The 13,117-nt window shown below is 32.2% G+C and overlaps 2 protein-coding genes and 1 pseudogene across 2 annotated transcripts; all 3 read left to right on the forward strand.

The window, feature by feature from the left end:
* LOC107960296 (shikimate O-hydroxycinnamoyltransferase-like) lies at nt 1-2,510 on the forward strand (annotated as a pseudogene).
* Nucleotides 2,511-5,715: 3,205 nt separating this feature from the next.
* LOC107960295 (hydroxycinnamoyltransferase) lies at nt 5,716-8,147 on the forward strand. The gene is made up of 2 exons (XM_016896611.2): nt 5,716-6,235; nt 7,084-8,147. The coding sequence occupies exons 1-2, from the start codon at nt 5,826-5,828 to the stop codon at nt 7,085-7,087; spliced, it is 414 nt and encodes a 137-aa protein (XP_016752100.1). The 5' UTR covers nt 5,716-5,825; the 3' UTR covers nt 7,088-8,147.
* LOC107961083 (shikimate O-hydroxycinnamoyltransferase-like) lies at nt 7,519-8,013 on the forward strand. Its single transcript, XM_016897323.1, has one exon. It carries the CDS (start codon nt 7,519-7,521, stop codon nt 8,011-8,013), a length of 495 nt encoding a protein of 164 aa, XP_016752812.1.
* Nucleotides 8,148-13,117: the final 4,970 nt, after the last annotated feature.

Genomic DNA, 13,117 nt, shown 5'->3' on the forward strand with positions numbered 1-13,117 from the left:
GCCGATGATCTGGCCGCACCGACAAACAGTAGAAATTGAGTCATTTTCGTAATTATTCACAAATTTTGGGTTACTTTTATAAAAAACCCGAGAAGAGAACCTCGCCTTTGCTTAAGATAGCCGCACACTTTCTGACCTTCCCCTCTGTCAGTTTTTCATCAACAGGTTTGCCTCTTACCAGAACATCAATGGATGTTAGTGTAAAGAGATGGAGCATGATACGCCCTGCTCAAGATACTCCTAAAGAAAGGCAATGGATTTCAAATCTGGACGTGGTGAGGCCAACATTCCATGTCCCTTTGCTGTTTTTCTACAAACCAAATGGCTCCTCTGACTTCTTCAAGCCTCAAGTGCTACAGGAGGCTTTAAGCAAGACTCTTGTGCAATTCTATCCTATGGCTGGGAGGTTGGGACGTGATGAAAATGGTAGGCTGGAGATATTATGCAACGCAGAGGGTGTTCTGTGGATAGAAGCTGAAACTACATCGGCCATGGATGATCTCGACGGTTTTACTCCCTGCTCAAAACTGAGGAAACTGGTTCCCACGGCTGATTACTCTGGAGATATCAGTTCTTATCCGCTTATTATGGCTCAGGTAAGTGAATGAAGAACTATTATCTTATTCTAGATGATAAGTGTTACTTGCAGTAGGAGACCAAGGATAAGCTCTGAGAAAACTCAAACAGCCTGATACTGAAGTTAAAGCACAAGAAAACTAAGCTATCAGCTAAGAAGTTCATATATACACGAGAATGACCCGTTCTCTACCGTAAAAGTCGGTGCCGCTAGACTAATTAGTGACACCGTTATTTTTGTAAAAGTATTACCATCAACAAAGTATAGATACTTTTCGTTCTTCACAAGAAAGTGCTAATTATGGAGGTCCATGGTGGTGGCTTAGTAGTGAAGAAGATGAAACCAAAACCTTTTCTCTTTAATGGATCTCTAGTTTGACTCATTTGTAATAATCATTTTCGCTGGTCGGATACGACCACATTTTAAATGGAAAACTGTAATAATCCTCACTGAAGAAAAGCAAAGAACAAGATTAATCAAAGCGAACAAGATTATTACAAATGAGTGGGGCGAGAGGTTAATTGAAGAGAAAATGGTTTCAATTTCATCTTCTTCACTGCTAAGCCACCACCATGGAACCCTTAGCACTTTCTCGTGAAGCTAAATGATACCATCAACAAAGTATTGATCCTTTTTACAAAATTGGCATTGGTGCCACCAATGGCCCAGCAACATTCAAAACAAATATATTTTTAAAAAACATGGGGTGGTGCCTTCAATGGGAATGATGGCACCAAATTTTATGATAGAAAATGGGTTATTCTCCTACAAGATTTTACACTTGAGTCATTTTTTATAATTAATCCATCTTTTTTGGCCATTTAAAAAAAACCTTAATATTTTTGTTTCAAAAAGTCAATTATTGAGTGTATATTTTGTTAGGTAACTACTCTTAAATGCGGTGGAGTCTGTCTTGGAATAGACTGATGGCACAACGGCCTTTCATTTCATTAATAGTTGGTCTGAAATGGCAAGAGGCTTGCCCCAAATTAGCTTGCCACCACTTATTGACCGAACCCTTCTCCGAGGAAGAGTGCCACCAATCCCTAGATTTCATCATCTCGAATGTGACCCACCTCCTTCTTTAAACACCTCTATGTCACTTGGCCCTAATAACCATAAACCCTCAACTGTATCTGTTTTCAAGATCACAAAAAATCAACTTAATACCCTAAAAGCCAAGTCATGGGAATATGGAAACAAAACCAATTACAACACCTATACTATTCTAGCTGCATACATATGGTGCTATGCAACTAAAGTTCGGGGCCTCTCATATGACCAGCCAACCAAGTTAAACATGCCAATTAATGGACGTCCCAGACTACATCCTCCCCTTCCATCAACGTACGTGGGCAATGCAGTGTTTTGCGGCTTCATTAATTGCTCTATCTGGAAATCTCCAATTAGAACCGTTTCTAAAGACCCTAGAACGAGTTCATGGAACATTGAAAATGATGAATAATGAGTATCTAAGATCAGCTCTTGACTACCTAGAAACACTGCCAGATATAACAGCTGCGAGGATAAAACCAGACACTTACCAGTGCCCAAACCTAAATATCAACAAATGGACACGACTGTCTACATATGATGCAGATTTTGGATGGGGTCGAGCAATATACGTGGGTCCAGCAAACATTGTCCATGAAGGAAAAATATTTATACTACCAAGTCCAACCAATGATGGGAGCTTGTCACTGGTAGCATGCCTACAGATTGCTCATATGAAACTCTTCGAGAAACATTTATACGAAGGCTTGAAGTCATTTGACAAGATCAAAGCTCGATATTAGTTGTTTGTTCTCTCTATCAATATATGTATAAACCTATAAATCTTCTACTTCTGTTTCTTTAACTAAGACTTTTTGTTTGGATCCTGTTTATTTGAAATTTACCATCTAAGCTGGCCTGGCGGTCAGGTCTTTTATTAGTAATTATTATACTCTACCTCGATAATAGTAGTAGCATTGATGGCAAAGAAATAATAAAGAAAAATAAGAATAGGCAAATTTTATGTGGAAAAGTCTTATTAGAAAAAAAATCACGGGCATAATAGAAATTCACTAATGTTGAAAAACATCAATACAAGAAGTTTTTTTGACTACACACGTTTTAACGGTTAAATAACATTTTTGTAATCAACGTCTAATAGAAAATCGCCCCCACATATCCCCCAAATTTGCAATTCTATTTTATTTCTTTAACAAACAAGTTGCACCTCGAATTATTCTGACTGGATCAAACGGGGTTTAAATCAAACAGCTCTGTCAACACCTCAAATTATTTGTCCATAACAATATTAAAACAAATACCGAATAATTGAAATATATTCAGAATTTTAAATTAAATTAAGTTTGGATCAAACTCACTGATGATATATGATTTACTTAAAGTGAAATAAGAACTCGAAAATACAAAATTTATTTGTAAATTTTCGTTTTGGTCACTTAATTAAAAAATTATAATTTGGTTATTGAACTATTCAATAGTTTTCTTTTAAGTCATTGGATTGTTAAAATTGATATTATATGACTTTCTCTGTTTGCAGTGCATGCATCAATTGAAAGCTTTCTTTTTCCTTCGCTTCTACAGTTCATTTTCAATTCAAACATTTTTTGCTCTGATTTCCAACATTGACCATCAAATCAATTTAGATCTAAGGTATGTTTTTTTACTCATTAATAGGTACCGATCCATCATATCGATTGTTGAATCCTTACTTGGAGCTCGTTAGTGGAACTTAAAAATCAAATTAATAGCCTAGTGACTTTAATGAAAATTTTCGAATTTAGTGACCAAACAAAAACTTTCCTATAATTTAATGACTAATGGTGTAGTTTACGCACTTCCTCTTGGCCAAATTGAGGTTTTTGGTACTCCCAAACTCTAGTAAAAAGGTTTTAATAGTAGAAATGTATGAAATTTTTAATAGAAAGTACCATTTTACTTTTTGATCTATATACAGAGACTAATTTGCCAATTTTTTTAAATAAATAGGACAAAATGTAATTTGACTTTTAATAGAAAAATCTCCATGGTACGTTTACCTTGAAATTATCAATAAAAATTAATAAATATAAAATAAAACAGTTAAGAATATATCAAATATGCACGAGGTGATAGGTGCTTTGAAATTTTAACATTTACAACTTAATGGGCTAGTGACAAGGCCTAGCAAACCATTAGTGGATTGGTAACAAATTTGGTAATATTTCAACAATCCAATTGTTAAATATATCGATATAACTGTATTTGGTATGCATATAAATTTTCTAACCGATCCGATATTTCTGACATATTGATCTAAAGTATTGTATACATTGAACTATTAAAAATTTTTTTATATAAAATAAATAGTTAGTTTTTTAATTTACATCAAATTTGACATGCATGATATATTTGAATAGAATATGAAATATGACAATTTAATTATTAAAATATTAATCGTATAAAAAAATAAAATACATATTTTAAATTTAATATAAAAATGTTTAAAAACACTAAAATAAATTAATAAAATTCTCAATGACTTTTGAGTTTAAATCACAATTATCAAAACTAGATTAGATCAAATCGAAAATTAATTAATGTATCAGTTTGGAATAAGAGGATTAATTATCTCACAAATTGGTTAAATCAACCAATCAGATCAACTTTTTTCAATTTTTAATTTTTTAATAAATTTTTAATTAAATTAATCAAATCAATCAAATCGGAATTAGAATCTAATTATTCTAAACACTTTGCTTTGTTATGTCAAAGCCACATGTTTTTTTTACACCTTATTTATTCTGCAAATTACTGTCCGTACGTGTCAACTCTTTATAATCTTTTAATGACATGTACGGTATAGATGGCCTGTCTTCAATTTTTTTATTGGCCAAATTCTGTTATTAGTCCCTATATTATAAGTAGTTTGCGAATTTAATCTCTATATTAAAAAAAAGTCAATTTTAGTCCTTATACTTTTTAGCATTTAAAATTTTAATCCTCCACAAAGAGTAGTAATTAAATATGTTTGTTAATTTATGTCGTTAATCTTTTACACAGTATAAAGTTATTCCACGTTATCTAATTTGATCATTCATAATCCTTACATTTTTTGAATTTTTAAATTTTAACAAGCTGATATAATATTAAATATATGATAATATTTTTGACGTATAAAATTTTAAAAATAATAAAACTTAATAAATTTAATGGTTATCGTTTAAATCAAGATTGTAATTTCAAAGATTTAACCGATTTTTACATTTAAATATGTAAAATATCACCCATCCACTACCTTCCAAAAGAGAAGATAAGCTTCTTTTTTTTAGCAATAAAAGAAATAATAATTACCTGACAAATTATTTTATGGAAATTTTTCACCATATCTTCCATTATCCCGTCCAAGTAGAAGATGACACATCATCTTTTTTTTCCACATCATATGTACATTTAGACTAAACTTATAAATCAAAGATGATGTGTCTTGTTTTAATTGGTAGAAACTATGGATGATGGGGTGAAAAATGTCCATAAAATAATTTCTCATTATTATACCTTGTCTTCGAACACAAAAACACAAGCATTAGCAAACAGATTTCACCCATCCGCTACCTCCCAATAGAAGATAGGTTTTTTTTAATTAACTAAAGGAAGTGTCAGGTTTTATTTACCTCATATTATATTTTAGTTATATTATATTTTAGTTACTTATGTTTGAAATATTATATTTTAGTCATTTACGTTGTCGTTTTGTTATTAAGTGGCCACTTCACCGTTAAGCTTCGTTACTTCTCTAACGGTAGTCTTATGTGACAGTACAAATGGGTTTTAAATGCCAACTACGATGTCCAATTGTTAGGACGAAAATAAGTTTTTAATTACATAAATTTAATTTGGTCTGTCTCGTAGGACTGTCATTAGCGAGGTAGAGAGCTTAATGGTAAAGTGACCAATTTGTAACAAAACGATAACATAAGTGACTAAAACGTAACATTTCAAACTTAAGTGACTAAAATATAATCTAAAACAAACAAAAGTGACTGTTTTTATAGTTTACCCTTAATGTAATTATTGATCTGGCCGCACCGACAAACAGTAGAAATTGAGTCATTTTCGTAATTATTCACAAATTTGGGTTACTTTTATAAAAAAACCCGAGAAGAGAACTTCACCTTTGCTTAAGATAGACGGATACTTTCTGACCTTCCCTTCTGTTGGTTTTTCATCAACAGGCTTGCCTCTTACCAGAACATCAATGGATGTTAGTGTAAAGAGATGGAGCATGATACGCCCTGCTCAAGATACACCTAAAGAAAGGCAATGGATTTCAAATCTGGACGTGGTGATGACGACATACCATGTCCCTTTACTGTTTTTCTACAAACCAAATAGCTCCTCTGACTTCTTCAAGCCTCAAGTGCTACAGGAGGCTTTAAGCAAGACTCTTGTGCAATTCTATCCTATGGCTGGGAGGTTGGGACGTGATGAAAATGGTAGGCTCGAGATAGTATGCAACGCAGAGGGTGTTCTGTGGATAGAAGCTGAAACTACATCGGCCATGGATGATCTCGACGGTTTTACTCCCTGCTCAAAACTGAGGAAACTGGTTCCCACGGCTGATTACTCTGGAGATATATCAGTTCTTATCCGCTTATTATGGCTCAGGTAAGTGAATGAAGAACTATTATCTTATTATAGATGATAACTGTTACTTGCAGTAGGAGACCAAGGATAAGTTCTGAGAAAACTCAAACAGCCTGATGCTGAAGTTAAAGCACAAGAAAATCTAAGCTATCAGCTAAGAAGTTGATATATATACGAGAATGACCCGTTTTCTACCATAAAAGTCAGACTAACTAGCGACACCGATATTTTTGTAAAAGTATTACCATCAATCGATACTTTCCGTTCATCTTCACGAGAAAGTGCTAATTACGGAGGTCCATGGTGGTGGCTTAGTAGTGAAGAAGATGAAACCAAAAACCATTTCTCTTCAATGAACCTCTGGTTTGACTTGTAATAATCATTTTCGCTCGTCGGATACGACCGCATTTTAAATGGAAAACTGTAATAATCCTCACCGAAGAACAGCTAAGAACAAGATTAATCAAAGCGAACAAGATTATTACAAATGAGTCGGGCGAGAGGTTCATTGAAGAGAAAAAGGTTTCGATTTCATCTGCTAAGCCACCACCATGGAACTCTTAGCACTTTCTCGTGAAGCTAAATGGTACCATCAACAAAGTATTGATCCTTTTTACAAAACTGACATCGATGTCACCAATGAGTGCGGCGACATTCAAAATTTTTTTTTAAAAAAACATGGGGTGGTGCCTTCAATGAGAATGGTTGCACCAAATTTTACGGTAGAAAATGGGTTATCCTCGTACAAGATTTTATACTTGAGTCATTTTTATATATAATTAATCAATTTTTTTGGTCAATTTTTGAAAAAAAAAACCCTTAATATTTTTGTTTCAAAAAGGTCAATTGTTGAGTGTATATTTTGCTAGGTAACTACTCTTAAATGCGGCGGAGTCTGTCTTGGAATAGCAACTCATCATACTTTGACTGATGGCACAACGGCCTTTCATTTCATCAATAGTTGGTTTGAAATGGCAAGAGGCTTGCCCTCAATTAGCATGCCACCACTTATTGACAGAACCCTTCTCTGAGCAAGAGTGCCACCAACCCTTAGATTTCATCATCTCGAGTATGACCCACCTCCTTCCTTAAACACCTCTACGTCACTTGGCCATAATAATCATAAACCCTCCATCGTATCTGTTTTCAAAATCACACAAAATCAACTTAATACCCTAAAAGCCAAGTCATGGGAACATGGAAACAAAACCAATTACAGCACCTTCACCATTCTAGCTGCATACATATGGCGCTGTGCAACTAAAGCTCAGGGCCTCTCATATGACCAACTAACCAAGTTAAACATGCCAATTAATGGACGTCCCAGACTACATCCTCCCCTCCCATCAACGTACGTAGGCAATGCAGTGTTTGCGGCTTCATTAATTGTTCTATCTGGAAATCTCCAATCAGAACCGTTTCTAAATACCCTAGAACGAGTTCATGGAACATTGAAAAGGATGAATAATGAGTATCTAAGATCAACTCTTGACTACCTAGAAACACTGCCAGATATAACAGCTGTCAGGAGAAAACCAGACACCTACCAGTGCCCAAACCTAAATATCAACAAATGGACACGATTGTCTACATATGATGCAGATTTTGGATGGGGTCGTCCAATATACATGGGTCCAGCAAACGTTGTCCATGAAGGAAAAATATACATACTATCAAGTCCAATCAATGATGGGAGCTTGTCTCTGGTAGCATGCCTACAGACTGCTCATATGAAACTTTTCGAGAAACATCTATACGAAGGCTTGAAGTCATTTGACAAGATCAAAGCTCGATATTAGTTGTTTGTTCTCTCTATCAATATATGTATAAACCTATAAATCTTCTACTTCTGTTTCTTTAACTAAAACTTTGTTTGAATCCTGTCTATTTGAAATTTAACATCTAAGCTGCCCTGGCTGACGGGTTTTTTATTGGTAATTGTTATACTATCGGTAAAAGTAGTAGGATTGGTCACAAAGTAATAACAAAGAAAATTAAAAATTTACAGATTTTACGTAAAAAACTCTTATCGAAAAAAAATCACAGATACAGGAGAAGAAATTCACTAATGTTGAAAAATAATAATGCAAGAGGTTTTTTTGCCTACACATTTTAATGATTAAACAACATTTTCATAATCAACATTTAATAGAATATCGCCCCACATATCCCCCAATTTTGTATTTCTATTTTATTTCTTTAACAAGTGAGTTGTACCTTAAACTTTTCTAATCGGATCAAACGGGATTTAGGGTTCAGATCACATAACTCTAACAATAATCTAAGCAGAGGAGGAGCAGGAGCTATAATTCAGAATGATTAGAGGGCCTGGGGATTCATAATTTTAACTTTAACCTTCTGTGGTTGATAGATTGACAAGCTAAAGCCTTGATAAGAAAAACAACTTGTAACAAATGAACTCAAAAAACAATGCCAATTCCAAACAGCATCATTTGCTATGTTCTTTTTACTGTTTCAGAGGTAAACAATGGAGGATGGAGAAATTAGTGCTATATTAATACAAATTGAGCAAGAAGAAAACCAACACATCGTACAAGTAGACATAAATATATGATTCATAACATTTTTAACACGAAAAATGAATAAGAATTGTATGAAACAAAGACACCACATCATCTTATATCTTTTATCAATTATTTAATGTCATTTCAGTATCTTTTTTCATGCCATTAACACATAATTTTGGTAATTTTTATAACTTAAACCTTAGACATTGGACCATGAACTCTAGACTCTAAAACCCTTTACTTTTAACATTGAATTTTGAACCATTTACCCTGAACATTAAACCCTAGACCCTAGACCTTAAATCCTAACCTTTGGTCCTATACCCTGAACTTTGGATCCTGTATCTTGAACCCTAGGTTCAGTTCAAGATTTGGGATTCAAGATCTAAAGTCCAGAGTCCAAAGTTTAGGGTCTAAGTTAAAAAATTATTAATATTATGTGTCAATGACATAAAAATGTTGAAATAACATTAAATAATTTGTAAGTGATACATGATGACGTGGCGTCTCTGTTTCATACAATCATTTCTCATTATCAAAATATTAAATTTTAGTTTATTTTCGATACTTTGTCTAACATAATTTTAGTCTATATACTTTAATTTTGAGACATCGAGTCCTTATATTATTTTATTTATGGTATTGATACCTCGTAGTAAGTATCGATACCCTCCCCAAGGTATCAATACCTCATAGCAAAGTATCGATACTATAGACTTTAATACGGGCCAAGTCGATTTGGGCTCGACTTTAACATCTATAACATGAGTTGGGCTTGGATAAAAATTTAAGCCCATTTTTTGAGCCAGATTGAGCCCGGGCCTATCAACAATTAATTTATTTTTTTAAAAAAATAAATATATATAATATTCTTTATTTTTTAAAAAAATAATTGATGATGTGACATATACATGGACTGCCATATGGATACCACATCAGCAAAGTTAACAGACGCTAATTTTGTTGTTGTCTATTTTGATATAATTTGACAAATAATATAAATTTAAGATTTGAAAGATATAAAATTTTAAATGAGTAGCTAAAATAATTATTTTTATAAAATTGGAGGACCAACTAAATCCTTACACCTTCATATTATGTAAGTATTTACATAATTATATGCAAAGGCTTCATGACCCATTGGGTTTTGATAATTATTTAGTCAGAATTCAATTTAGAATTTTTAATCTCTTGTATGATTTGGTTTAGCTTGTTTTACTCTTTAAAAATAATAAAATATATAAAAATAATTTTACATTAATAATAAAAAAAATATTATAACTAGTCGAGTTAAGTTTGAGCTTGAGTTCAAATTTTTTTATAATCGAAACTAGAGCAAGCCTAATAATGAATTACTCAAATTATTTGCCCATAATCATATTAAAACAATATCGGGTAATTGAAATATATTCAAAATTTTAAAGTAAATTAAGTTTGGATCAAATTCACTTATGATATATGATTTAGCTAAAGTGAAATAAAAACTCGAAAATACAAAATTTATGGGTAAATTTCCGTTTTTGTTACTTTATTAAAAAAATTATAATTTGGTTATTAAATTATCTAGAAGTTTTCTTTTTAAGTCATTGGGCTGATAAAATTGATATTATATGACTCCTCTGATTTCTTTAAGCCTCAAGTGCTACAGGAGGCTTTAAGCAAGACTCTTGTGCAATTCTATCCTATGGCTGGGAGGTTGGGGCGTGATGAAAATGGTAGGCTCGAGATATTATGCAACGCAGAGGGTGTTCTGTGGATAGAAGCTGAAACTACATAGGCCATGGATGATCTCGACGGCTTTACTCCCTGCTCAAAACTGAGGAAACTGGTTCCCACGGCTGATTACTCTGGAGATATCAGTTCTTATCCGCTCATTATGGCTCAGGTAAGTGATTGAAGAACTGTTATCTTATTATAGATGATAACTGTTACTTGCAGTAGGAGACCAAGGATAAGCTCCGAGAAAACTCAAACAGCCTGATACTGAAGTTAAAGCACAAGAAAAACTAAGCTATCAGCTAAGAAGTTAATATATGGCTTTTTTTTTTCAAAATTGACATTAATTATGAAAATGAACCGGGTATAAAATCTTACACGAGAGGTGCCGCTAGACTCATTGGCCACACCGGTAATTTTGTAAAAAGTATTACCATCGACAAAGTATAGATACTTTACGTTCATCTTCACAAGAAAGTGCTATAAGGTCCATGGTGGTGGCTTAGTGGTGAAGAAGATGAAACCAGAACCTTTTGCTGTTTAGTGAACCTCTCATATTTAATAATCATTTTAGCTCGTCAGATACAACGATATTTTAAATGAAAACAACTGTAATAATCCTCACTGAAGAAAAGCTAAGAACAAGATTAATCAAAGCTAAGAATAAGATTACAAGATTATTACAAATGAGTCGAACGAGAGGTTCATTGAAGAGAAAAAGGTTTTGGTTTCATCTTCTTCACTGCTAAGCCAACACCACGGAACTCTTAGCACTTTCTTATGAGGCCGAACCGAAAGTATTAACACTGGTGCTAAGAATAAGAATGGTGACACTAACTTTTACCGTAAAAAATGGATCATTCTTGTGAAAGATTTTGCATAACCATATTAAAACAACTCTTACTGGATCAAAATGGATTCAGATCAAACAATTCTGACAACATCTCAAATTATTTGTCCATAACCATATTAAAACAAATACAGAATAATTGAAATAAATTCAAAATTTTAAATTAAATTAAGTTTGGATCAAACTCACTGATGATATATGATTTACCTAAAGTGAAATAAGAACTCAAAAATACAAAATTTATGGGTAAATTTTTGTTTTGATCACTTAATTAAAAAATTATAATTTAGTTATTGAACTATTCAAAAGTTTTCTTTTAAGTCATTGGATTGTTAAAATTAATGTTATATGACTTTCTCTGTTCGCAGTGCATGCATCAATTGAAAGCTCTCTTTTTCCTTCACTTCCACAGTTCATTTTCTATTTTTATATAACAACTTTAGACGTCACAAATCTGCAAACCAAAATTCAAATATTTTTTGCTCTGATTTCCAACATTGACTATCAAATCAATTTAGATCTAATGTATGTTTTTCTACGCATTAATGTGTACCGATCCATCGTATCGATCGTTGAATCCTTACTTGGAGCTCGTTAGTGGAACTTAAAAAACAACTTAATAGCCTAGTGACTTAAATGAAAATTTTACCAAACCAAAAAATTTCCCATAATTTAATGACTAATGGTATAGTTTACGCACTTCCTCTTGGCCCAATTGAAGTTTTTGGTACTCCCAAACACCAGTAAAAAAGTTTTAATAGTAGAAATGTATGAAATTTTTAATAGAAAGTACCATTTTACTTTTTGATCTATATAGAAAGACTAATTTGTCAATTTTTTAAATTAATGGGGCAAAATACAATTTGACTTTTAATATAAAAATCTCCATGGTACGTTTACCTTGAAACTATCAATAAAAACTAATAAGTATAAAATGAAACAATTAAGAATATATCAGATATCCACGAGGTGATAAGTGCTTTTAAAAATAGTAGAACTTAATGAATTTAATAGTTATTGTTTAAATCAAGATTGAAATTTTAAAATTAGAAAAATATATGAACTAAAATAATCAAATTAATTAAAGTACATAAACCAAATTTTCAACTTGCAAATTGCACAAGTACTAATAGCAGGATTTAACCTATTTTTACATTTAAATATGTAAAAATATCACCCTTCCACACCCTCTCAACGGAGAAGATTGGCTTTTTTTTTAAAGTAAATTCAACTTTTTTATTAATTATGATAATGACCAACTTAAAAATTATGTACGTAAATGATCTGATTTCTATAGTGTATGTCGGTGCTGTCACACACGCTGGTAGCACCGACCCCATCATCGGCCAATGATTGTATTTTTTAAAACATTTTCAATTCATTCCCTAGCATATTTAAATTTAGATAAACTTGAGAAAATTTTTTGAAGGATATATTTGGGTAATTTAAATAAGAATTTTATATAATCTTTTAAGTTTATTGTTTTTAAAAAATAAAAAAAATTAAAAGAGTTTATTTTTCTTATTCTTATAATTTTAAGGGCTATTTAAATTTAATTTTAAAAGGAGATAGACTTAACATGCAAATAATCCAAAAATTGAAAAATATAAAATTTGGTGCCTACCTGCTACACCCTTTTTATATAAATTTAATTGCTTTTATTATATTTTAAAATGAAATTATTGGCCTATGATGTGTGACGTCACGATCAAACACTGTAGAAGTTGAATTATTTTCGTAATTATTCACAAAATTTGGCTTACTTTTGTAAAAAAACCCGAGAAGAGAACCTCGCCTTTGCTTAAGATA

The sequence above is a fragment of the Gossypium hirsutum genome, chromosome D06, assembly GCF_007990345.1.
Source record: "Gossypium hirsutum isolate 1008001.06 chromosome D06, Gossypium_hirsutum_v2.1, whole genome shotgun sequence".
Taxonomy (NCBI): domain Eukaryota; kingdom Viridiplantae; phylum Streptophyta; class Magnoliopsida; order Malvales; family Malvaceae; genus Gossypium; species Gossypium hirsutum.

Excerpts from the sequence above, each read along its gene's own strand:
- LOC107960295 (XM_016896611.2), top strand. The coding sequence starts at position 5,826 with ATGGATGTTAGTGTAAAGAGATGGAGCATGATACGCCCTGCTCAAGAT.
- LOC107961083 (XM_016897323.1), top strand. The coding sequence starts at position 7,519 with ATGCCAATTAATGGACGTCCCAGACTACATCCTCCCCTCCCATCAACG.